The sequence below is a fragment of the Amphiura filiformis genome, chromosome 7 (assembly GCF_039555335.1).
Source record: "Amphiura filiformis chromosome 7, Afil_fr2py, whole genome shotgun sequence".
Lineage (NCBI taxonomy): Eukaryota > Metazoa > Echinodermata > Ophiuroidea > Amphilepidida > Amphiuridae > Amphiura > Amphiura filiformis.
The window spans coordinates 28,965,927-28,993,424 of NC_092634.1; the positions used below are offsets into that span (position 1 = coordinate 28,965,927).

Consider the following 27,498-nt stretch of genomic DNA (forward strand, 5'->3'; position numbering starts at 1 on the left):
AACACAAACTAATTCGCCACTTGCACGGTTCCGCCATTATGCACTATGTGCGGGGAGAGCCTCGAACTGTCAGCATACATGAATGGGAATTGAACCAGTCATATAACATTCTGTGTAAGGTTACGTAATTCTTCCTTTCATGTATGCTGCCAGTTCGAGGCTCTCCCCGCATATAGTGCATAATGGCGGAACCGTGCAAGTGGCGAATAGTCTAAATTCGGTCTTCAATTATAGTATTTTTTTAAAGAATTGTTTATAAAGCTTACAAAGAGATATAATAGACTATAATAAGACAAATTCGTCACGAAGGAGCACAAGCCGACTGGGATCGAGATCAACACTTATGCTAGCCTCAGGAGGGCGACAAACAAGACAATTAACGGTCTCTAACACATTTAAAACAAGATAGTAACATATTTTCTTGACATCGGGACATAGGGTTGAGATATGAGGTACAATCATAACAATGTTAAATTGGGTTGAGATGAGGTACAATCATAACAATATTAAATTTATAATTAAGAATAATCTTTTTTTTTTGGGGGGGGGGTGGTTGCCAGTTAGGGAGTGTCTTGTTTTAGTTATTATTAGTCTATGGGGGAGTAAAAATAAGATTTGGTTAGTATAAAATTGTCACCCGTTGGTAATTCGAGAATTTCAATGTCAAAGTTGACAAAGGGGTAAAACATTTCTCAGGTCACATTTATATTCCGAAAATGTATAGTTTGACCTATCTGCAACTTATCCTTCCCGAGTAACAAGCAAGATAAAACTTTTTTGGGCTTTACAGGCGGGTGTCAATTATTAAGAATATATTTTTTACCTATAAAAAGAGACGGCATGGCCGGTGACGTTATATTTAACGTTGAATTTTGGGCACTTCTTTGACCATAAAAATGGTGGCTTTTCGACGGGAATAAGTTCACTCCGTTTAAGATTTTTACCACCCATATACTTTCACCCCTTTTAAGATTATTTACACACGATGAAAAATCTATTTCGAGTTTGGAATTTTAATTCATAATCGAGAATTTCAATGTGAAAGTTGACAAAAAGGGGTAAAACATTTCTCAGGTCACATGTATTCAGAAATGTATAATTTGACCTATCTGCAACTTATCCTTCCCGAGTAACAAGCAATAATTAAAATTGCAGACACCAGTGTTTTATTCTTATTTATCTCCCTGCTTCTACTTCTATATGCATACTTCGATTATTTTATTATAATTTTTATTGTAGCAATAATTTAGTAACCAATGCAGAAGTCTTCAGGGTCAAATCCTGGCTGGTGACCTGTACAAATAAAAAGAAAAATACTAAATATGAAATATTATTGTATACTATAATGAAGAAGAAATGTTATTGTATATTATAATAAAAACATACTGATCCCCCCAAAATTGGCATAAGTATGCAACAAATGTGGGGTGTGTGGTGGTGGGGGTGTGTGGTGGTCGTCTTTGACTTACAGGCGCAGGGCTTGTTGCTCCGTGGCTTTCCTGTTAAAGCGCCGCACCGCCTCCATTCATGCCCGGGAGGGGAAGGAGCACTTCAATATGAAATGGATATAGGTGTAGGGCTGACATTTTCGCTGCAAGGGGCATTCGGTGAGAGCAAAATGTAAAAAAATATGGGGTCATTGGGTGAGAGCATGATTTTTGTCATTCGGTGAGAGCAAAATGTAAAAAATATGGGGTCATTGGGTGAGAACATGATTTTGTTTTTAAATGGAACCTTTGGGTGAGAGCCGAAACAGCGCCACAGAAACCTCGAACGTTGAATATCAAGTTCTAAATGGCTTCAAAATTTCTTCTTTTTTTTTCAAAATTAGAGACAAACTCAGTGATAATTGAAAGTTGCTGTTCAAAGGGTCTTTGGGTGATAAATCAGATGGCAAGGGTCTATGGGTGACAGAGCATACGTTCGTAAACAAATATGGGGTCTTTTGGTGACAGCGACGCTGAAAATGGCGTCGTAACAGCCCTACATATGCGTCACCTCCAAAGTGGGAGTGCCCCCGGGCATTCATGTCCGTTGTTTGCAAGCTGTTCTGCCTTGCCGACGAGGAGCTGAGAATCCTGTTGTATTTGGTCCTTCCACCGAGGTGGTTGACGGGCTCTTCCTCTTGGGTGTGTGGAATCCTGATGATAGACTTGGTTTTGTAATCTATTGGCAGGCATCCTGATAACATCATGGCCAAACCATGTGAGACGTTGTCATATTAAGTTGCAATCCAGGAATAAAAGGTTGGCACATTTGCCTGTCTTTTGTTATATCTCTGCCCCGCTCCCTCAATTCAATGTTGGACCAAGCCATGTTGTCCGTGAGACCCTCCAACATTGGAAGATGGGGAGTGAGGAAGGGTGAGATATAGGAAGGGTGAGATATAGGGGGTCTGTACTTCACATAATGCATGCATGTTTCAGTCGCCTCTCCAATTTTGATAGGGCACGCATTTCAATTGCTTAGTGCAAGTGTGCCAACTATTTTTTTCCTGCATTGCAGGCACGAACATCCTCTTTTATCATCCCATCTGTCAATGATACACCACGCATGGGCCGGAGTGTGCTTAATAGATGTTGTGAGGGTCCAGGAATCTGATCCACATGTTGCAATTGGTACATCTTAGTCTTAAAGGATCTTTTCAGGTCATCTTCATGGAAGGATCATTGCTCCTCAGGATTCCAAACTGTTGGACTTTGTCAACTGGTGCGTCATTGACAATGATATATCCCGAGGGTCGTTTATCATAATTTTGCATCTATACCAAAAAAGTCATCTTTCCAGTATGTGAGAGAAGGTAACTCGAAAACTAGAGCACTTTTAGAGATCCAGACCTGGACTGTTGATCTCCAATCTCCATTGCATACATGCTCATCCTATTCATCTTACCAATTTGAAGCTTATCAAAAAGCATATCCAGCAGGGTGGTGTCATCCGCGTTGTGGAAGTTGTTGATCCTTACATCATATATCTTGGCACCTGTATCAAGTTGTTGTAAATCTTTCATAACAAACTCCGGGTAAAGGTTGAATTAGGCTGGTGACAGCATAGCAGGCGCCCGGTGGGCGCTTCAATATGAAATGGATATAGGTGTAGGGTGGCACTTTCGCACTAAGGGGCATTCGGTGAGAGCAAAATGTAAAAAATATGGGGTCAATGGGTGAGAGCATGATTTTTGGCATTCGGTGAGAGCAAAATGTAAAAAATATGGGGTTTTTTAAATGGAATCTTTGGGTGAGAGCCGAAACAGCGCCGCAAAAATCTCGAAAATCGAATTTCTAGTTCTAAATGGCTTCAAATTTCATTGCTTTTTTTTCAAAAATAAGTAACAAAATCAGTGATAAATGAAAGTTGCTGTTCAAATTGAACTTGTAAAGGGTCTTTGGGTGACAGATCAAATGGAAAAATAAGGGGTCTTCGGGTGACAGAGCATGTGTTCGTAAAAAAATATGGGGTCTTTGGGTGACAGCGATGCTGAAAAGGGGGGTCTTAACAACCCTACATACGCGTCACCTCCAAAGTTGGAGTGCCCCCCCCCCCCACGGGAGCAGGCGTCCTTACCTCATATCTTTGACAATATCCCAGCAAACACAAAACGTTTTCGACATCGTTCGGAAAAGGTTATAAAAGGTTGTCAGAAAACGTTTAAATGTCGGGTTATATAAAGGGTATATTAAGAGTATAAAACGTTTTCATAACTTTAATAAACATTTTTTTATAATCTACTGCTCAGCAAACAAAAATGTTTTACAGAAAACGTTTAAATGTCGGGCTATATAAAGGGTATAAAACATTTTAATAACATTCCAAAAACATTCTTGAAAACTTGATACAAAACATTCTAAACAAAATGTTATTTTGGGGTTGAAAAAATATTTTGCGAAAAATGTTTGCCCAAAATATTTTCAATAACGTTTTAAAAACGTTTTCATGACCTTTATATAACCCGACATTTAAATGTTATTAAAAGGTTTTGAAAAAACATTTTAAAAACATTTTTGTGTTTGCTGGGTTCAAATATTTTAACATAATGTTATTTAAGTATTGACACAATATTTGGCAAAAATGTTTACAAAAAAAGTTTACAATAACATTTTTTGAAAACATTTAAAAACATTGTTGTTGTGTGTTTTCATAAAAAACGTTTTAAAACGTTATCATGACCTTTATATAACCCGACATTTTAATGTTATTAAAACGTTTTTACCTAAACCAAAAGCCAAAATATAACTTATTTAAAATGTTTTTAAAACGTTTTTGTGTTTGCTGGGATAGCACACTTGATATGATGGTACATGTATGACTTCGATGAGATCAATCAGCTATCAACAAGAGCTTCGCGTCGAATGGTGTCGACTTTTTTATCTTTATGTTCTATGGGCATCCTTTTACAAACTTGATGCTCCAGCTTTTTAAAATTTGAGTGGAACTTTATCTAATTCTTGGTATACCTTAGAAGGATTTGCCCTTCATAGTTTTACATTTGCTTGCAAAAAACACGGTAACTCGAGCTACGGTAACTCGTGCTACAGTTTGTTTGGCCAAAAAGATGGAAACGAATTACGTAATAAATACATTATCAAGATAAAACAAAAATAAAAAACATCACAAAATACGTAAATTTAGATATTTCTTGAGCAATTTCAAACAAAAACATGAAATAAAACCTTAATGAAGATGTGCAAAAGAGATCCAAAATGTAGGTCTTTTTTTCACTCAAAAAAGTAACAAATTTGGCCAAAAACAGGTTTTTCCAAAAAGATCACAGTAATCATGCACCAACGTAACTGCGAGACAACATAATTGAAGGAGCATGTTAACCTCTTTAATTTGATACCAAATTTGCCATTGTAGCACCTATAGTTTTAAGTTCTAAGCATTTTTCATGTTTTGGGCCATGTCCACTTTTGCATGGAATTGTCCTTAAGGGCTGGGGTATGAACGTTTGGACAGTATTTATTTTGGGACATTAGAGCACATCAGACATATCGAATTGCATTCTGAATACGAAGAATGTCATTCTGATATCAAATAATTTTGATTTTTGAAATTCGCAATTTAATACACATTTTATGGCAAATCATTAAAAATTGATATTTTTAATATTTAACAGTACTTGACGTACACTTTATAAATCTGATGATTTATACTTAAAGTGTATGTAGATGGGATGAAAAGCCGACGATCAATTGAAAATTTTGACCTTTCGTATTGAAGATATGGATTTTTTTTCCCAAAACACCCAAAAAAACATAGGGCCTGCACTTTGGCTCGACATTTGAAAGGGCGTGAATTCATTTTTGGATACGCCCTATTATAATTAGGTAATACTCGACTCACACACATTCCCTATATTAATATGTATATACATGTACCACATGTAGTCAATCTGTCTGCTTTATCTGTATTGTGCCGTTCTTAAGCAAATACGGTAGTTAAACACGATTTCATCAAACATTATATTAGCTCTTTTACAGTGTGCAATCATCCCGGGCAATAATTGGGCAATAATAGAGGATGTGCGTGAAATTATTGATTGGCTCCATACAAAGGAATTGAACCGGTGTCCTTCACCGTAATCATGGCACAATGCAGTGCATTCAATCAAACGTTGTCGTCAACCTATTTGATCGTATTTGTGCATTTGTTATGTGTGTGAGACGAGCTGTCGCGGTAGATTGCAATAGCTTGTAATCATGCTTTTGTTGAATGAATTTGAGTACTCCACCATATTTACGGTATGATACGTCATAATCTAGGTGATTATTTGCATTGGATGTCTTGAATACGCTGGCGAGGTTGTGTAATAATCGGATTAATGCTATAACAGCAGAACAGTAGGTGAATACAAGTTTTGAATATATCGCGTTGCAAAGCCCCATAGAGGCCCTGCATCAATTTATCGATTGGCTCCAAACAAAGGATTTGAGCCGGTGTCCTTCACCGTAGTTATGGCGGAGTGCAGTCCATTCAATCAAATGTTGTCATCAACCTATTTGATCGTAGTGCAGGGTTATGTGTGTGAGACGAACTGTCACGGTAGATTGCAATCATGCTTTTGTTGAATGCATTTGAGTAGTCCGCCATATTTACGGGATGATACGTCACATGCAAGGCCTCTATTCAGTGATCCCAGCGAAAGTGAAAAAAAAAATCAAATTGTTACTTTTATAAAAAATTTTAAAGAACAAAATTGGCACAAAACACAAGAAAACGGCAGTATTGACGAAGTTGAAGCCCCATTCAAATACATGTAGCTAATTTATATATACTGTCAGTATATAAATTACAGATTCACGTAAATGCATTATTTTTGTCTTAAATAGGCCTACACGGCTTAGGGCTGAACCACTAGCAGAAGACACCAAGTTGATGTTTTATGACCTTTGACATTCTTTTGTGGCGAGTGACATGATCAGTTCAATTCACGCCGAGTGTCCTTGACAGGTTTAAATCTGCTTCGGTGGTCATGAAAGAATTCAAAAGATAACCTCTGCCCCAACAATCCCAAGCAATTGTCTGAAACTGCTCTTCGGATGATGTATCATAAGAACTCAGTCGTCAAATGATGATAGTCATATAATAACCAAAAGATTATTACTGACTATATCATTGAAGACTGAGTTCCGCTGATCTTGTACAAAATCTGAATTTTGATGATTTTTACGATCGTCCGGATGAAAAAAAATCACTGAATGGGCCGTTAGTTCCCTCCTCTCCTTACACTGGCAATATGGATCAAAGAAAAATAAAGAAAAAAATAAAGAAAACAAGAACAAAAAAGACAAAGAAAAGAAACAATAAAAGAAAAACAAATATGAAAAGTTCGAACAATATTTGGTTTATAAAATTAATGTGACCGTGATGAGGCTCGAACTCACCACCTTCCGATTTAAAGTTCGAAGCGCTAGTGTACCAAATTCTGATGCCTTACCAAGTGAGCTGTGCTCCTGAGATACGAAATAAAAATAAAATAATACACTGTATACCTGCTTGTGTCGGTAATTGATTTGCTCAAATTCAGTGCAACAGAGCAAAAATGCCCAAAATTTAAAAGCTATATAATTTATGACCACTATACACTACACATAAAAATACTAATACAAGGGAATTTCAACGTAAGAATCCAAACAATTAAGTACCAACATGCACAGCTTTGTCCTTATATCACATTTGGGTTTTAACAAAATGTTATCAAACCTCTACTGTGATTGGCAGCTGCACAAGGCATCTCTTTGATAGCTGATCATGGCCATCCATTCAGCAAGTGGCTACTAACTGACCTTGACAGGCTTGAATGAGCACTGTCATCTGCTACAAAACCATCACACTCTAGGACCTGGTCACTCCATAATGCTACAGCTACAGGGAGCACAGTACTTTGACAATGGAGTGAAAGACTATTATTATTGATTAGGCGCGGATTTTAAAAGTACAGCTCCTATGCGTGTATAGCAAAAAAATGGAATAGAATGTTTGGAATCATGTAACTAAAGTATTAAATGCATTATGCAAAATGCGCTCTGACCAATTTATAAAGCATTTCATTAGCTTTAATTTGACATATTGTTTGACATATTTGGAATTATGGTAAATCATTAAATAAAATATTTATTAATTAATCAATTATGTCAATTAATTAAAAATTTAATGTAAATATGCATATTTTCTCTGACAGAATTGTAGGATTTGACAAGAGCCATCTTTCTTGTAAGTTTGATTCTTATAACATACTGGTATCGTATTGCGTCCCGTTATAGTTGCAGAAAAAAATACGCGTGCAGGACACACATACGTACACACACACACACCCAGAGGATCGTACCGTTTTACAATCGTATAACATTCATTGGCGCTAGTAATAGTAAATTTCAATTTTCTTTGCTTTACCTCACTTGTTCTGCTCAAAATTAAAAGGGGACATATCTAGCTGACAGTAAAAGCTTACATTTTATGGAAATTATGTTTAACTATTTACTTAAACAGCACAAAACAGATAAAGCAGACAAATTTACTATACATAGGCCTATACATGTATGGTATCATGCCAGGGACTGTTTAAGAATATAACATTAGATTTATGATATTTACTTCGAGGACTGTTATATATCAAAAATGTGAAATATATCAAATTTTAATAATTTGTCATAAAATTTGTATTATATCGTGAATTTCAAACAATGAAATTTATTTGATATCAGAAAGACATTCTTCGTATTCAGAATGCAATTCGATATGTCTGATGTGCTCTCATGTCCCACAAAAATACTATCGAAACGCTCAAAACGCTCATTCCAGATCCCTTAATTTGGTTAATTTTCTTTTCTTGTTTTCTTTCTTTATTTTTCTTTGATTTATATTGCCAGGGTAAGGAGAGGGAACTAAAGGCCCAGTGATTTTTTGTTTTTTTTTCATCCCGACGATCGTAAAAATCATCAAAATTTTGGACATTATTATGACTATCATTTGAGGACTGAGTTCTTATGATCCGAGGAGCAGTTTCAGACAATTGCTTGGGATTATTGGGGCAGAGTTTTGAATTCTTTCATGACCACTGAAGCATAGTCAAACCTGTCAAGGACACTCGGCGTGAATTGAAAGACCATGTCACTCGCCACAAAAGAATGTCAAAGGTCATAAAACACCACTTTTGTGTCTTCTGCTATCTAAAGGCCTATGGCTGATTTTGTACCTTTCGTCATTGTCATAGATGTGCTAACATAGCTTGCTAGTGCAGTGGTTCAGCCGAAAACCGTGTGTCTAAGACAAAAAATAATGCATTTACGTGAGTCTGTAATTTATATACTGGTACTGACAGTATATAAATTAGCTACATGTATTTGAATGGGGCTTCAACTTCGTCAATACTGTCGTTTTCCTGTTTTGTTTTTTTGCCATTTGTTTTTCATTAAAAAAATTTATAAACGTAACAATTTGATTTTTTTTTTCACTTTCGCTGGGATCACTGAATTGGACTTTATAGCGCGGATTATTCAAAACTTGTTTTTACCTACTGCTATATAGCATTAATCCGATTATTACATAACTTTGCCAGCATATTCAAGACATAGGTTATGTAGGGATAAACTGTACATGGGTATAGAAGCCCTGCATGCTTTTATCGATTGGCTCCAAACAAAGGATTTGAACCGGTGTCCTTCACCGTAATCACGGCGCAGTAGCCTACAGTCCATCCAATCAAATGTTGTCAGTGTGCGAGACGAACGATGTATAAATCTGGAGGTCACATCATCACTTATCATTCTTATTGTAAAAAGTTTGTCCAATGCATATACTGTGTGTATTGTTCCCGGGTATTGTCAATACAGTCAAGCAAACAGGTATTATATTTTGAAAAGGCCGCTATAGTATATTCACAGGGGTGTCTTGAATGGCCAATCATATGGGACATAATCAAATTGCAGTGACTGCTTCCTTTGTTACCACATGTCAGTCATCTTGTGATTATTGGACCATGTAAACCTGCAAAAAACGAGCCAAAGTGCAGGCCCTATGATTAGGTCTTTTTGGGAAAAAATCCATATCTTCAATATGAAAGGTCAAAATTTTCAATTGACCGTCGGCTTTTCCTTCCTGCTACATACACTTTAAGAATATATCATTAGATTTATATAATTTACTTCGAGGACTGTTATATATCAAAAATTTGACAAATATCAAATTTTTATAATTTATCATAAAATTTGTATTATATTGTAATTTTCAAAAATGAAAATTATTTGATATCAGAAAGACATGCTTCGTATTCAGAATGCAATTCGATAGGTCTGAGGTGCTCTCATGTCCCACAAAAATACTGTCGAAATGCAATAAACGCTCATTTTAGATCCCTTAAACAGAATGGGCTCTGTAAAAAATATTGGAGATGTAATAGCGCATTATCTTGCTTGGTTATTCACTGACGTTGCCCACTGCTCATTCAAGTAGCTACCTCTTTTAAAGTATTTCTAAATGAGTATTTATTACCCTCTCGGGCTCATAATTATTGCACAGTTCCTTACACGATCTGTGATCCATATGCTTACCGTGCGTAACTTTGATGTCATTGCATATCTCATGGTATTCCTTGCTTGCGATCAGTTTAGCTTGGGCTGGATTCCACCAATCGATGAGTTTCGAGTCGTACCGAGTCATCAAAGAGTTGCCGCCGACGGGGCAAGCCTGAAGGTGGTCCGTTACCATCTCTAGTCCTGGCTTACCTTTTAACCAGGTGGCATCCGCAAATATAGCATCTATCTACACAGAGAAATAAAATAGCATACAGGGTGAGTCTGAAAGAAGTGTACTCTAAAATGACCCGCACAGGAAATCGTGTGCGCTGTAATAAATCAGCTTACACATAGGCCCTTACTTTAAAAAAAAATGCAATTGACCTTTGCATGCAGGCCTAATATCACATTTCAAACTAAAGAAAATACAAATACGCAACCAGTGGCGGGGGTGGCAAAATTGGACATTTACGTAATTTTGCGACAAATTTTGCGCAAAATTTCCGCAAAAAGTGGAAATTTACGTAATTTTGGATGTTTTGTATCAAGAGTGGGGAACTGGGTGGGGGAAAGACAAATTAATTGGGGATGCCCCCCCGTAGCGTCGCCACTGTACGCAACGGCATAAGTTTATTCGACTGTCTAAAGGGTGATGGGAGTCGTTGTCACGCTTCACACCAACCTTCAACATGAAATTTTTTCAAAAGGGAAACACAAGGACCAGTGACAGAGCACAGCGTCTTAGATCACCTGGTCACGATTTCATGAGTAGCCGACTGAACAGAGTCACCCATTCAGTTAACCTCATTTACAATTCACACTCCCTGTGTGGGAGATTAAGGTCATGTCTTCCATACGGTGTGCTTTTAACTGGAATATCCTATTTATACCATATTATGAAACCCACTGCGGATCTCTTAATGAAAGACGAATTCATTTATATTCTCACCGTTTCGTCTTTCAGCCATTCCAAACCCTGTGCAGGTCCGCTGGCACGTCGTATGTTTTCTATTGGAACTACTGCTCCCTGAAGTAAGAAAAGGGTACGATAATATTATCACAAACCTGAAGCTTATGAATTTTAGTTTTAGGCTTGACCAAAAGTCTTATTGTATTTTATAATTTGACCTCAAATGACATTTGACCTCCGTATATGACCTTGAACACCACTAATAGACGAGGATTCGCATAGTGCAGCTTTGACCCATAATTTGGTTGCAATAGGATTTGAACTGATCAAATGAGGCCAACTTTTAATTTACAAGTTGACATCAAATGACCTTTGACCCCCCCCCCCTTTGTCCTCAGTATTTCACCTTGGTTACCACCAACACAAGATGATACCCATAATGCAGTTGAGGGTTCACATAGTGCAGCTATGACCCAAATTTGTTTGCAATAGGATTTGAACTTTGAACATCAGCAACAGATGAGGGTTCCCACAATGTAGCTATGACCCAAGTTTGATGTAAAATTGAATGGTTTGAACCCAATACTACAAATTTATTGGTCGAGCTATGAGATTTAAAATATTGGACGAGCGTAGTCGAGTCCAATATTTTAAAACTCATAGCGAGACCAATAAATTTGTAGTATTTGGTGAAACAAACCATCCAATTGTATTATTATGCTTTCAAAATCTTTACTTTTAAATAAGTTTAAAATTAGTCTATGTTTAAATTAGTTTGTGTTTATCGTAGAACTCTACTAGGTTCGCAGGCATGCAGCTTCCAAGTTCAAGTGATGGCCAGCAAAATATAGTAACATACAGGGTGTATCAAAATGATTGGTACCGACGACTTTTCATTTTTTACCGATTTTTTAAACTATTTTTTGTACCAGTTTGGGGTAAATTGTTTACATATTTGTAATTATAATAGTTTTATCTTCTCTAAGAATTTTAGATCATAAAGATAGCACAGAAAGATAGCAGAAGTTACATGATTCTAAAGGAAAGTAGGTGTTTTTAAACTTTTCATCGTAACGCTGGATCAGTAGCGCACCATTTTCAAAGCTCTATACTACAAATACCTTGTGAGAATGATATGTTGAAAATCATGGAAATGTTTAATTTTCCCTTGCCTATTTCTTCATTCATAATATATATAAATGTTCTAATCAATATTTATTGGTTGAGAGTAATATTATTGGGGTGAAATAAGTTTGTGAATCAACACCTTCCAGGGCGGTAATTTAAATTGTAGTATTGAGATGGTGTGGCAGAATGGCTATAGACTGTTGACAGTGTAGGTTAGGTTAGACCTGGTAGTAAAAGTATTCCACAGTATTCCACACTTCAGCGTGCATTCATAGTAAAGATTCGCTGGTTGACACGAAGCTGTGGAGAAGTGCAGAGAAGATTTTGAAGACAGTTTTCAAGCGCAAGGAGTATCTCATGCAAACATGCTATAACTTGTAATGTTTCACAATTTGATATGGACAGTTACAGAACGGATTCACCCCAGGTGTTAAGTTCGTTCAAGATAGGGCTTCACCTCATACTGCCAGAGTCGTAAGGCAGGAACTTCAGGATCTATCTTGCTGAAAGCATGTGTAAAGCAATTTTGTTATGTAGACTGAGGTGAGATATTGAAGAGCAGTGAACCTATCATCTTGTGTTGTGTAAGTAAAACCATGATTACGTCGATCTTCGTTTAAATGACAATAGGTTAACATATGCCCCATTCTATTTATAGTACAAAAGCTATATCAATTAGCAATTTTATATTTCTGCCACCACGGGAGGTACAGGTAGTATGCTTTGAAATTGACACCTAAAATGCCGCACATTGCGCGGCATGTAGGCCGATTGTACAAATTTATATTCTGACAAGTACTCTAATTTCCGCCCAATATTGAGAGCCCAATATATATCCCCCACCTCTTTGCGCCATACATAAATTCGCCTATCGCCATTTCCGAATGTTCAAAAAGGTAATCACGCTTCCTCAGCATGTGCAATAAATTAGCATTAAAATTAATCTTATTCTGTAGGGATTCTTGAAAAACCTAGCACGTGGCGCTGCTGGCGTGGGTGTTTCAAGTTTATGAATTATGCATTAGAATATTCTCAAGCTCATATGTTGTATAATTGAAGACCGAATTAAAAAGAATAGCTTGCGTATGTCGTCCTGTCAACCATACCAAAAATGCCATACTGCGCAGGTCAGCAACCAATCACGGCGCGCCTTTGTCATGACATCAGACGCAAACTAGTCTTTGTTGTAGCCTATCGTAGAATAATAGCAGCTATCGTAGAATACAAGCCGGACAACCGTTATGATGTGGCAATGGGAATACACATCAAACAAGGTTTAATTTCATGATTACATGAAACCTGATTATCAATGCAAAAACTTTGGCTGGAGAAGTTGAAGCTGACGTTCATGGCGACACTTTGGATATGATAATTTGACATCATGGATTGTTTTGTGCAAAATGTGAGGTATTTTTGTGCCGTAATACGCGGCGAGTCAGCAGACCGACTGGCATGCAGGCCTAGCTCGACTAGGCCGCAATCATCGTGTCTACATCATAATAATAGGTTGTAGCCGGTATAAACAAATTGACAGCCTCGATACGATGGAAAATACGAAGATTATGACTTTTGAATGATCTGTTAATCATATAGAAAGCCATTTTTATGTAAGGATATAACTTGAAATTCATGTGGCATATAATAATGAATGGTTGCATGTATGTCTTTCCCGTATGGTGGGATTGAAAAGACCGGCTAGCTATTTGATTTCTCTGCATACGAGATGTATGTGCTGTGCCGTGTTCAACGTGTACGTGAGTATACAATGTACACACGGCATGTCATGATCATGATGATGTTGCATTTGAACTGCAATGTATGGTATGATACGCCTAGCCGCGCCTATGGCCGGCTTCATTGCTGTTCAAATACATGTACTAAAGTATTGCAATTTTATTGCGTTGATATAATTCGGAATAATTCGTTTTAAAGTATTAATTTTGCTTCCCCAATTCCCATGCGTGGTTGGTCATGTTGGTGGTATGTATGTCAGTTTTTATACTGTTGCAATATTTTTGCATGCATACCCATGACCATTTCAAGAATATGACTGAGAAATTTGCTTTTTGTTTGTTAAGATAAAAATAAAAATAAAATGCAAGAATCATCTTTCCCCACACAATACTTCTTACAAACAAGGTGTTGATATTGGCCCTTTCGATGCAAGACAAAGCACAAATGAAAGAAAGAAAACAAAACAATAATGTTTTGATTTTTTATTCAATTACACATACAAAAAAAGTAATGGCCTATGAAAAGACCCCCTAAATATAATAATAGTGATATTTTAGTCCTGAATACAAAATATAATAAACAAGCATAACAGAATCTGATACGAAAATGTGTTACTCTGAAACGTTACATTTACAATCGTAATTTTCAGTCAAAAATTCCACATGAAATGACTCTTGATACAATTTAGGCCTATATTTAAAAAAGAGAAACGGCTGCCTGCATCTGGAACTCTTCATATCTGAAAGTTTGAAGGTCTTATTTCATACATCAGAATTATCTGCAAATTGCAAGATGGCTTTAGGTGACCGTGGCCCTATTGGCTAATGCACAAATTTAGATTTTCTTTCTATTTAAATGATATGTTAAAGCTTATGCCCTGTAGATTACATTCGGTTCTATAGATGGGTTTTCTATTTTGCATTTAAATGTATACGTAGTTTTAGCAAGAACCAGGATCTTATTAATGCATTCATTTCAAATTTGAATTTCACCTTTTCGATTATTGCCCTGTCCGAGACCTGGTTCAAGTAGGATCATTCAAACTTGATTGACATTTCCAATTATAATTTGATAAGTATCCCTCGTCAAGGTAGGAGAAGTGGCGGTACTGCTCTGTTCGTAATACATTATCATTTAAAGCCAGACCCGATTTAAACTTGATTCAAGCCGATCGTTATGATATTAATCATTCTGAATCCATTTTTGTTGAAATCATCTCATCACAATCCAAAAACATTGTTGGTAATGTATACCGCGCCCATCGTACTTATGTTGATTCTTTTAATTCTGATTGATCTAACTGTTTAGATCGTATTTCACTTGAAAATAAATTGTGTTACATCTCTGGTGACTTCAATCTTGATATTCTTCAGTATGACACCGACAACAAGGTTAATGATTTTGTCAATAATTTTTATTCTCATGATATGTGTCCACTTATAGACCGTCCTACACGTATTGTTAATAACTCAGCGAGTATTCTTGACAACATATTCACAAATGTTCTTAGTAAGCAGACTGAGTCGGGTATTTTTTGTTAATGACATTACCGATCACTATTCCGTTTTTCAAGTTACTGGTGCTATTGATTTACATGAACACAGCCCTAATATTAAGGGATGGTGTATGAACGTTTGGACAGTATTTATTGTGGGACATTTGAGCACATCAGACATATCGAATTGCATTCTGAATACGAAGAATGTCCTTCGATATCAAATAATTTAGATTTTTTTTTAATTCACAATGTGATACACATGTTATGGCAAATGATTAAAAATTGATATTTTTGATATTTAAACACAAAAAATAGGTCTTTTTGGGAAAAAAATACGTATCTTCAATATGAAAAGTCAAAATTTTCAATTGATCGTCGGCTTTTCCTCCCAGCTACATACACTTTAAGAATATATAATTAGATTTATAATAAATTCTTCGAGGACTGTTATATATCAAAAATGTGAAAAATAACAAATTTTAATAATTTGTCATAAAATTTGTATTATATCGTGAATTTCAAAAAATGAAAATTATTTGATATCAGAAAGACATTCTGCGTATTCAGAATGCAATTCGATATGTCTGATGTGCTCTCATGTCCCACAAAAAAATACTGTCGAAACGCTCAAAACGCTCATTCCAGATCCCTTAATTGCTTTAAGAATTATCTTCAGCTCACAGATTGGGATAATATTATGAATGATTCATCACCTACGAAAGCCTATTCCAATTTTGCTACAAAATTCAATGATTTTGTACAATCGCTCTTTTCCTGTTAAGCGCAAACGTATCTCTCGGGCTAAAGGTATTCCTCATAAACCATGGATCACCAAGGCAATTCCCATGTCTATCAGCAGAAAGGACAAACTCTATCGAAAGTGTAGATCATTGCCAAGTGCTTCTAACAAGCGTGGCTTGTCAGATTACAAGAACAAAAACGTGATCTTAAAAAGACTTGGGTGTCCTGAATGATCTTTTAGGTAACAGAAGGAAGAAGCATTAATTTTGTCCGATTCTTTTGTCATTAATGGTTCTATTGTTTCCGATTCACAGCAAATTGCTGATGAATTAAATGATTACTTTGTTAATATTGGTCCTAATTTAGCTAGTAATATTCCTTCAACTCCCATAAAATTCAAAGATTTTCTCAATTCAGTTTCATCACCTATGCACTCTCTTTTCTTATCTCCAACTGATGTTGAGGAAGTCGTTGATATTTGTTCTTCATTTAAAAATGGTACTAGCAGTGGTTTTGATGATGTTAAACCAGACATCGTCAAGATTGTTATTGGCTTAATTAAAATACCCTTACGTCATGTTTTTAATTTGTCTATCAGTTCAGGTACTTGTACGTACCAGATGAACTTAAAATTGCGCGTGTCATTCGCATTTACAAATCTGGTGAATGTGATGCTACTTTATGTAACAATTATCATCCTATTTCTGTTTTACCTGTCTTTTCCAAAATTTTTGAAAGTATTATTCATAAAAGATTGTATAAATTTCTTGAACGTCATAATTTGCTTCATAATTGTTTATTTGGTTTCCGAAAAAAGCTCTCCTCTTACATGGCACTCATAAACGCTTATGATAAGATTGCTACAGACCTTGATAAAGGATTACATACAATGGGAATCTTCTTAGACCTCTCGAAGGCCTTCGACACGATCGATCATCACATCCTTCTCGATAAACTACATCACTATGGTATCAGAGGAAGTGCCTTCGAGTGGTTTAAGAGTTACCTTACTAATAGAACTCAGTATGTTCGTTTAAATAAATGTAACTCATCATATTGTAATATAAAATGTGGTGTGCCCCAGGGTTCAGTCTTAGGCCCTTTACTTTTCATCATATTCTTAAATGACATTGCTTTTTTTCGTATGATAAACTTGCTTTTGTAACTTATGCAGATGACACTTAATGTTATTGTTTCGCATGCCAACCTCCCTGATTTAATAACTATTGTTAACCAAGAATTAGATAAGCTTTCTGTATGATTTAAATCATTATAATAAGTTGTCATTAAATATAGATAAAACAAATTACATTATGTTTAAATACAGGTATAGCAATCGTGTGTATAATGACATGGCTATTTTTATCGATGGAGTTCAAATCTCCAGGGTTTCCCATACAAAGTTCCTTGGTGTTCTCTAAGACGAGTCTTTAACTTGGTCAAAACATACTTCAAATGTTGTTAATATATTTTATCTAGGTATTGTGGTATCTTGTATCGCCTTAAAGAAGTTCTCCCTTCCAAAAGATTATTTTCATTATACAATACTCTTGTGCTTCCCCACCTATCTTATTGTAATTTAATTTGGGCAGATGTTTCAAATTACACCAATCTCAAAACAGGTTCATTCACAGCTACCCCACCCACATTTCTTCATTTGATCGTCCATATAATTTCAACACTGATTTAGTAAGAAATACAATTAGAAGACAAGGTCCTCTGATTTGGAATACAATTAAACATGAATTAAAGAATGCCAAATCATTGTATGTATTTAAAAGAAAATATAAGTCATACGTACCTGTTGTCATATTATCATTAACTTAATTTGTTTGTTATACCCGCATGCAGAGCATGCAGGGTATATTCCCGTTTATCTATGCCTGTGGAACAGGGCATAGATATTATACCCGCATGCGAAGCATGGACGGGTATATTGCCATCCTGTGGTTTCATCTCCTTCTCCTTATACCCGCATGCGAAGCATGGACAGGTATATTTATACCACATGCGAAGCATGGACGGGTATATTGCCATCCTTAGGTTTCATCTCCTTCTCCTTCTCCATCTCCTTCTCCTTCTCCATCAAACACATCATTCTGTCAAGGCTAGCGCTAAAACTACAAAGGCCCTGGGGCCCATATGTGGTACACTTATGGGCCTTACCCCGTAGAAGTTCCTTTTGCCCATCTTGGCCCCAGAGGTCAAAGGTCACGGGCCCCAAATGTAAAAACACAAACCATGCCGTTTCTCATCAGATGAAGCAGCCTTAGGGCCCTGAGTTGGTACACTGATAGCCCCAGGGGTACTCTATAAATACAAGTATACATGAGCCCCATATGTTATATATTATGGGCCCCAGGGCCCAAATGTTAAAAATATGGGGCAACAGATTGACAAGCCTAGCTCTAAAGCTACAAGGGCACTAGGGCTCATATGTTACACATTTATAAGCCCTAAATTGTAGATGTGCCTTTTGCCCATTTTGGAACCAGATGTACAAGGCTAGAGGCCCCAGGGGCCCAAATGTTAAAACAAAGGGCCGGCCGTTTCTCAGCAAATAAAGTAACTGCAGGGCTCAGATTTGGTACACAGATAGGTTTTCAGTATTATATTGTCATATGTATATATGTACCCCATATGTCACATAATATGGGCCCCTGGGCCCCAAACGCTAAAACATAGGGCCGGTCGTTACTCTGTAAATAAAGCAGCTTTAGGGCTTAGAGTCAGTACACAGATTGCACCTGAAAATCACATTGTTATATGTACATGTGAGCCCCATATATTACATTATATGGGCCCTAGGGCCCTAAACGCTAAAACATAAGGCCGGCCGTTACTCTGTAAATAAAGCAGCTTTAGGGCTCAGAGTTAGTACACAGATTGCACCTGAAAATCACATTGATATATGTACATGTGAGCCCCATATATTACATTATATGGGCCCCAGGGCCCCAAACGCTAAAACATAGGGCCGGCCGTTACTCAGTAAATAAAGCAGCTACAGTGCCCAGCTTGAGTCTACTGATAGCACTAGAGAATTAAACTTCAACATATGTCCATGGGCCTCATAAGTCAAATATTATGGGCCCCATGGCCCCAAATGTTAAAACAAAGGGCCGGCCGTTTCTCATCAAATAAAGCAGCTTCCGGGCTCAGAATTTGTACACAGTAGCACCTGAGAATTATATTGTTATTAACACCCACATACCCGCTCCCCACCGTACACACGTTGGACTAAAGTAAACAGACATATCCGTATTATAATTATTAATATAATAATTGGAAATACCAGCGTGAAGCGTTAAGGTTGTTCCAGTTAAATTACATACCCATTGGCTGTTCTATTTAATTTACATACTCCCTCTGAAATGGTCCCAAAATAAGCTGTTCCGTTTAATTTACATACTCCCTCTAAAATGGCTGTTCCATTTAATTTACATACTCCCTCTGGAATAGTTTTCCCCTAATCATATTGCATAGCCTCACTGTGAATAAGAGAGACTGACGACAGCAATCTATGGAGAGACAACTCCCCTGGCAGGGGACTTTTTACAAGTTCTTTAAAAGTGCTACGAGAGTGCAACCTGCATTAAATTAAAGCTTGTGACTTGGACTTTCAATTTTTTATTTTTTCCACCCAATTGGGCGACTTTTTACAATTTCTATATTTTAAGTCCTCAGCAATTTGTACACAGATAGCACCTGAGAATTATATTGTTACTAACACCCACGCACGCACCCCTCCACCCCACACACGTAGGACTAAACAGAGAGATCGTATTATATCATAATTGGAAATACCAGCGTGAAGCGTTAAGGCTGTTCAGTTAAATTACATACCCATTGGCTGTTCCATTTAATTTACATACTCCCTCTGAAATGGCCCCAAAAAGGCTGTTCCGTTTAATTTACATACTCCCTCTGAAATGGCTGTTCTATTTAATTTACATACTACCTGAGTAAGAGAGACTGACAACAGCAACCTATGGAGAGTAAGAGAGACGACTCCCCTGGGAGGGGACTTTTTACAATTTCTTTATTTAAAGTGCTACGACAGTGCAACCTACATTCAATTAAAGCTTGTGACTTGGACTTTCACTTTTTACCTATACAATTTCTTTATTTTAAGTCCTCAGCAAAAAAGGACTGTAAGTTTGGGTACACCGATAACATGCGGGTATAGCCGTATTTGTGTACAAATATATAGCCTTCTAGTGTTATCCTGTGGTTTCTTCTCCTCCTCCTCCTTCTCCTTCTCCATCAAACACATCATTCTGTCAAGGCTAGCGCTAAAACTACAAAGGCCCTGGGGCCCATATGTGGTACAGTTATGGTCCCTACCTCGTAGAAGTGCCTTTTGCCCATCTTGGCCCCAGGGGTCAAAGGTCACGGGCCCCAGGGGCCCAAATGTGAAAATACAAAGCACACAATTTCTCATTAAATGAAGCAGCCTCAGGGCCCTGAGTTGGTACACTGATAGCCCTAGGGGTACTCTATATTTACAAATATACAAGAGCCCCATATGTTATATATTATGGGCCCCAGGGGCCCAAATGGTAAAATATGGTGCAACAGATTGACAAGCCTAGCTCTAAAAGTACAAGATCACTAGGGCTCATAATGTTGCATATGTATGGGCCCTATGTTGTAGATGTGCCTTTTGCCCATTTTGGCCCAAGATGTACAAGGCTGGGGGCCCCAGGGGCCCAAATGTTAAAACAAAGGGCCGGCCGTTTCTCAGCAAATAAAGTAGCTACAGGGTTCAGATTTGGTACACAGATATGTCTTTAGTATTGTATTGTCATATGTATATATAACCACCATATGTCACATAATATGGGCCCCAGGGCCCCGAACGCTAAAACATAGGGCCAGCCGTTACTCAGTAAATAAAGCAGCTACAATGCCCAGCTTGAGTCTACTGATAGCACTTGAGAATCATACTTCAACATATGTACATGAGCCCCATAAGTCATATATATTGGGCCCCAGGGCCCCAAATGTTAAAACAAAGGGCCGGCCGTTTCTCATCTTATAAACCAGCTTCATGGCTCAGAGTTTGTACACAGATTGCACCTGAGAATTACAATGTTATATGTACATATGAGCCCCATATATCACATAATATTGGCCCCAGGACCCCAAACGCTAAAACATAGGGCCGGCCGTTACTCAATAAATAAAGTAGCTACAGTGGCCAGCTTGAGTCTACTGATAGCACTAGAGAATTATACTTCAACATAATTATGTACATGGGCCTCATAAGTCAAATATTATGGGCCCCAGGGCCCCAAATGTTAAAACAAAGGGCGGGCCATTTCTCATCAAAGAAGGCAGCTTCCGGGCTCAGAATTTGTACACAGATAGCACCTGAGAATTACAGTAACACCCACACACCCATCCACCTCACACACGTAGGACTAAACAGACAGATCATATTATATCATAATTGGAAATACCAGCGTGAAGCGTTAAGGCTGTTCCAGTTAAATTACATACCCATTGGCTGTTCCATTTAATTTACATACTCCCTCTGAAATGGCACCAAAAAAGCCTGTTCCGTTTAATTTACATACTCCCTCTGAAATGACTGTTCCATTTAATGTACATACTCCCTCTGGAATAGTTTCCCCCTAATCATATTGCATAGCCTCACTGTGAGTAAGAGAGACTGACAACAGCAACCTATGAGTAAGAGAGACGACTCCCCTGGGAGGGGACTGTTTACAATTTCTTTATTTCAAGTGCTACGACAGTGCAACCTACATTCAATTAAAGCTTGTGACTTGGACTTTCACTTTTAACACATTTTCTGCCCAATTGGACGACTTTTTACAATTTCTAAAAGTCCTCAGCAAAGAAGGACTGTAAGTTTGGGTACACCGATAACATGCGGGTATAGCCGTATTTGTGTACAAATATATAGCCTTCTAGTTCTCCTTCTCCTTCTCCATCAAACACATCATTCTGTCAAGGCTAGCGCTAAAACTACAAAGGCCCCAGGGCCCATATGTGGTACACTTATTGGCCCTACCCCGTAGAAGTGCTTTTTGCCCATCTCGGCCCCTAGGGGCCCCAAATGTAAAAATACAAAGCATGCCGTTTCTCATCAAAGGAAGCAGCCTCAGGGCCCTGAGTTGGTACACTGATAGCCCCAGGGGTACTCTATATAAGTGCTTTTTGCCCATCTCGGCCCCAGAGGTCAAAGGTCACGGGCCCTAGGGGCCAAAATGTAATAATACAAAGCATGCCGTTTCTCATCAAATGAAGCAGCCTCAGGGCCCTGAGTTGGTACACTGATAGCCCCAGGGGTACTCTATATATACAAGTTTACATGAGCCCCATATGTCATATATTATGGGCCCAAGGGCCCCAAATGTTAAAACAGGGGCAACAGATTGACAAGGCTAGCTCTAAAACTATAAGGGCACTAGGGCTCATATGTGGTACATGTGTGAGCCCTAAGTTGTCAATGTGCCTTTTGCCCATTTTGGCCCCAGATGTTCAAGGCTAGGGGCCCCAGAGGCCCAAATGTTAAAACAAAGGGCCGGCCATTTCTCAGCAAATAAAATAGCTACAGGGTTCAAATTTTGTACACTAATAGGTCTTCAGCATTATACTGTTATATGTAAATATGAGCCCCATGTGTCACACAATATGGGCCCCAGGGCCCCAAACGCTAAAACATAGGGCCGGCCGTTACTCTGTAAATAAAGCAGCTACAATACCCAGCTTGAGTCTACTGATAGAACTAGAGAATCATACTTCAACATAATGTACATGAGTCTCATAAGTCAAATATGATGGGCCCCAGGGCCCCAAATGTTAAAACAAAGGGCCGGCCGTTTCTCATCAAATAAAGCAGCTATAGGGCTCAGAGTTTGTACACAGATTGCGCCTGAAAGTTATATTGTTATATGTACATGTGAGCCCCATATATCACATTATTTGGGCCCCAGGGCCCCAAACGCTAAATCATAGGGCCGGCTGTTATTCAGGAAATAAAGCAGCTACGTGGTTCAGATTTGGTACACTAAATGGTCTTTAGCATTATATTGTTATATGTGTATATGAGCCCCATGTGTCACACCAATATGGGCCTCAGGGCCCCAAACCCTAAAACATAAGGCCGGTCGTTACTCAGTAAATAAAGGAGCTACAATACCCAGCTTGAGTCTACTGATAGAACTAGAGAACTATACTTCAATATATGTACATGAGCCTCATAAGTCAAATACAATGGGCCCCATGGCCCCAAATGTTAAAACAAAGGGCCAGCCGTTTCTCACCATGTAAAGCAGCTTTAGGGCTCAGAGTTTGTACACAGATTGCACCTGAGAATTACATTGTTATACATATGAGCCCCATATATCACATAATATGGGCCCCAGGGCCCCAAACGCTAAAACATAGGGCCGGCCCTTACTCAGTAAATAAAGCAGCTACAGTGCACAGCTTGAGTCACCTGATAGCACTAGAGAATTATACTTCAACATAATGTACATGGACCTGATAAGTCAAATATAATGGGCCCTAGGGCCTCAAATGTTAAAACAAAGGGCCGGCCGTTTCTCATCAAATAAAGCGGCTTCTGGGCTCAGAATTTGTACACAGATAGCACCTGAGAATTATATTGTTACTAACATCCCCACCCCACACACATAGGATTAAACAGATCCGTATTATAATATAATAATTGGAAATACCAGCGTGAAGCGTTAAGGCTGTTCCAGTTAAATTACATATTAATTGGCTGTTCCATTTAATTTACATACTCCCTCTGAAATGGCCCCAAAATGGGCTGTTCCGTTTAATTTACATACTCCCTCTGAAATGGCTGTTCCATTTAATTTACATACTCCCTCTGGAAGAGACGACTCTCCTGTGAGGGGACTTTTTACAATTCTTTATTTTAAGTGCTACGAAAGTGCAACCTACATTAAATTAAAGCTTGTGACTTGGACTTTCACTTTTTACACATTTTCCGCCCAATTGGGCGACTTTTTACAATTTCTTTATTTTAAATCCTCAGCAAAGAAGGACTGTAAGTTTGGGTACACCGATAACATGCGGGTATAGCCGTATTTGTGTACAAATATATAGCCTTCTAGTTATACCCGCATGCGAAGCATGGACGGGTATATTCTTATTCAGTGGTTTCTTCTTCTCCTCCTCCTCCTCCTCCTCCTCCTTCTTCTCCATCAAACACATCATTCTGTCAAGGCTAGCGCTAAAACTACAAAGACCCTGGGGCCCATATGTGGTACACGTATGGGCCCTACCCCGTAGAAGTGCCTTTTGCCCATCTTGGCCCCAGAGGTCAAAGGTCACGGGCCCCAGGGGCCCAAATGTGAAAATACAAAGCACCTCATTTCTCATCAAATGAAGCAGCCCCAGGGCCATGATGAGGGCACTGATAGCCCTAGGGGTACTCTATATTTACAAATATATAAGAGCCCCATATGTTATATATTATGGGCCCCAGGGGCCCAAATGTTAAAATATGGTGCAACAGATTGACAAGCCTAGCTCTATAAAAATAAGATGACTAGGGCTCATATGTGGCATATGTATGGGCCCTAAGTTGTAGATGTGCCTTTTGCCCATTTTGGCCCCAGATGTACAAGGCTGGGGCCCCAGGGGCCTAAATGTTAAAACAGAGGGCCGGCCGTTTCTCAGCAAATAAAGTAGCTACAGGGTTCAGATTTGATACACAGATAGGTCTTTAGTATTATATTGTCATATGTATATATAACCCCCATATGTCACATAATATGGGCCCCAGGGCCTCAAAAGCTAAAACATAGGGCCGGCCGTTACTCAGTAAATAAAGCAGCTACAATGCCCAGCTTCAGTTTTCTGATAGTACTTGAGAATTATACTTCAACATATGTACATGAGCCCCATAAGTCAAATATTATGGGCACCAGGACCCCAAATGTTAAAACAAAGGGCCGGCCGTTTCTCATCAAATAAAGCAGCTTCAGGGCTCAGAGTTTGTACAGAGATTGCACCTGAGAATTATATAGTTATATGTACATATGAGCCCCATGCATATGTCACATAATATGGGCCCAGGGTCCCAAACGCTAAAACATAGGGCCGGCCGTTACTCAGTAAATAAAGCAGCTTCCGGGCTCAGAATTTGTACACAGATAGCACCTGAGAATTATATTGTTACTAACACCCACACACCCATCCACCCCACACACGTAGGACTAAACAGACAGATCGTATTATATCATAATTGGAAATACCAGCGTAAAGCGTTAAGGCTGTTCCAGTTAAATTACATACCCATTGGCTGTTCCATTTAATTTATATACTCCCTCTGAAATGGCTGTTCCATTTAATTTACATACTCCCTCTGAAATGGCTGTTCCATTTAATTTACATACTCCCTCTGAAATGGCTGTTCCATTTAATTTACATACTCCCTCTGGAATAGTTCCCCCTAATCATATTGCATAGCATCACTGTGAGTAAGAGAGACTGACAACAGCAACCTATGGAGAGTAAGAGAGACGACTCCCCTGGGAGGGACTTTTTACAATTTCTTTATTTTAAGTGCTACGACAGTGCAACCTACATTCAATTAAAGCTTGTGACTTGGACTTTCACTTTTTACACATTTTCTGCCCAATTGGACGACTTTTTACAATGTCTTTATTTTAAGTCCTCAGCAAATAAGGACTGTAAGTGTGGGTACACCGATAACATGCGGGTATAGCCGTATTTGTGTATAAATATATAGCCTTCTAGTTATACCCGCATGCAGCGCATGCAGGGTATCTTCCCATCCTGTGGTTTCTTCTCCTCCTCCTCCTCCTCCTTCTTCTCCTATCAAACACATCATTCTGTCAAGGCTAGCGCTAAAACTACAAGGGCCCCAGGGCCCATATGTGGTACACTTATTAGCCCTACCCAGTAGATGTGCCTTTTGCCCATCTCGGTCCCAGAGGTCAAAGGTCACGGGCCCCAGGGGCCCAAATGTAAAAACACAAACCATCCTGATTCTCATCAGATGAAGCAGCCTCAGGGCCATAAGTTGGTACACTGATAGTCCCAAGGGTACTCTATAAATACAAGTATACATGAGCCCCATATGTTATATATTATGGGCCCCAGGGCCCCAAATGTTAAAAATATGGGGCAACAGATTGACAAGCCTAGCTCTAAAGCTACAAGGGCACTAGGGCTCATATGTTGCACATGTATAAGCCCTAAATTGTAGATATGCCTTTTGCCCATTTTGGCCCCAGATGTACAAGGCTAGAGGCCCCAGGGGCCCAAATAATAAAACAAAGGGCCGGCCGTTTCTCAGCAAATAAAGTAGCTACAGGGCTCAGATTTGGTACACAGATTGCACATGAAAATCACATTGTTATATCAAAGTTCAAAGTTCAAATTTATTTTATCAATCAATATCATACATAGCATAGCATATATAATAATAACATTGAGTACAATAGATATAGTTTAATAAATATAATAGCAATTAATAATAAGAGTAAATTGCAATAATATTAACAAAAAGATATATTGATAATAATTTGTAATGGTTAATATAACTTGAATACATAATCTATGTAATATATAATATTACTGTTCATGACGTTAATATACAATATATAATAATATGTTTATATGTGGATATAGGCAATTTACAAATCAGATAATTTATCTTAGTTAATATAATAATTAATGTGGCTAAAATAATATTGACTGACGAGGACCCTGCTAAACGCATAGCGTGGAGCTGCAGGGACCTCAATAATTAATCAAATATAATTCATCATGTGTAAAAACTGGTGACGGTATAGGGACAAAACAAAACAATACAATACAAGTTATCCGACTAGATTATAGAAAGCAAAGAATGGAAGAAGAAGAAAGAAGAAAGAATAAGGATAATTGAGCGTAACAGAATAGGGACAGCTGAATGATTATGAGCACACATTACGGGGTATTAGCATGGCTATAACAACCGATGAGGGTTTTTAAAACAATATTTAAATGAGGCTAAAGAACGGGAATTTTTATGTTTGAAGTAAGACTGTTCCAAACCAACGGACCTTGTGAACAGGATGTATTGCTTGCCAGAACAGTATTGGACGGTTCAATAAATGGGTCGTGAGCGTGTCTAGTGTCATAATGGTGGGACAGTGTTTGAACTTTAAAAAATTGTTTTCAATGAGGTCAGTAGGTAAAAGGTCATGGTGAAATTGAAACATAAATGAAGAAAGTTGGATTTTATAAATATCATGAATTTTAAGGGTTTTTAAGGATGCGAAGAGTGGGTCTGTGTGGGCTAGCCAAATAGAATTAGTACATGTGCGAATTACCCTTTTCTGCAATCGAAAGAGTGGTTCAATATTGGAATTATTGGGATCAGCCCAAATCATTGCACCATATGACAAATATGGCAATACAAGGGAATTGTACAGAGTTAGAAGAGACTCTTGAGG

General features: G+C 38.1%; 1 protein-coding gene across 1 annotated transcript in view; it reads right to left on the reverse strand.

Annotated features, from left to right (window-relative positions):
* Positions 1-211: 211 nt before the first annotated feature.
* The window catches only part of LOC140156980 (uncharacterized), a 69,177-nt gene continuing 41,890 nt past the window's right edge, over positions 212-27,498 (reverse strand). Inside the window, exons 6-8 of the mRNA XM_072180027.1 lie at positions 10,963-11,040; positions 10,050-10,260; positions 212-1,293 (exon numbers count right to left, since the gene is read on the reverse strand). Of these exons, the coding sequence (XP_072036128.1) occupies positions 1,247-1,293; positions 10,050-10,260; positions 10,963-11,040 (336 nt within the window). The 3' untranslated portion in view covers positions 212-1,246. The remainder of the gene's footprint in view (positions 1,294-10,049; positions 10,261-10,962; positions 11,041-27,498) is intronic.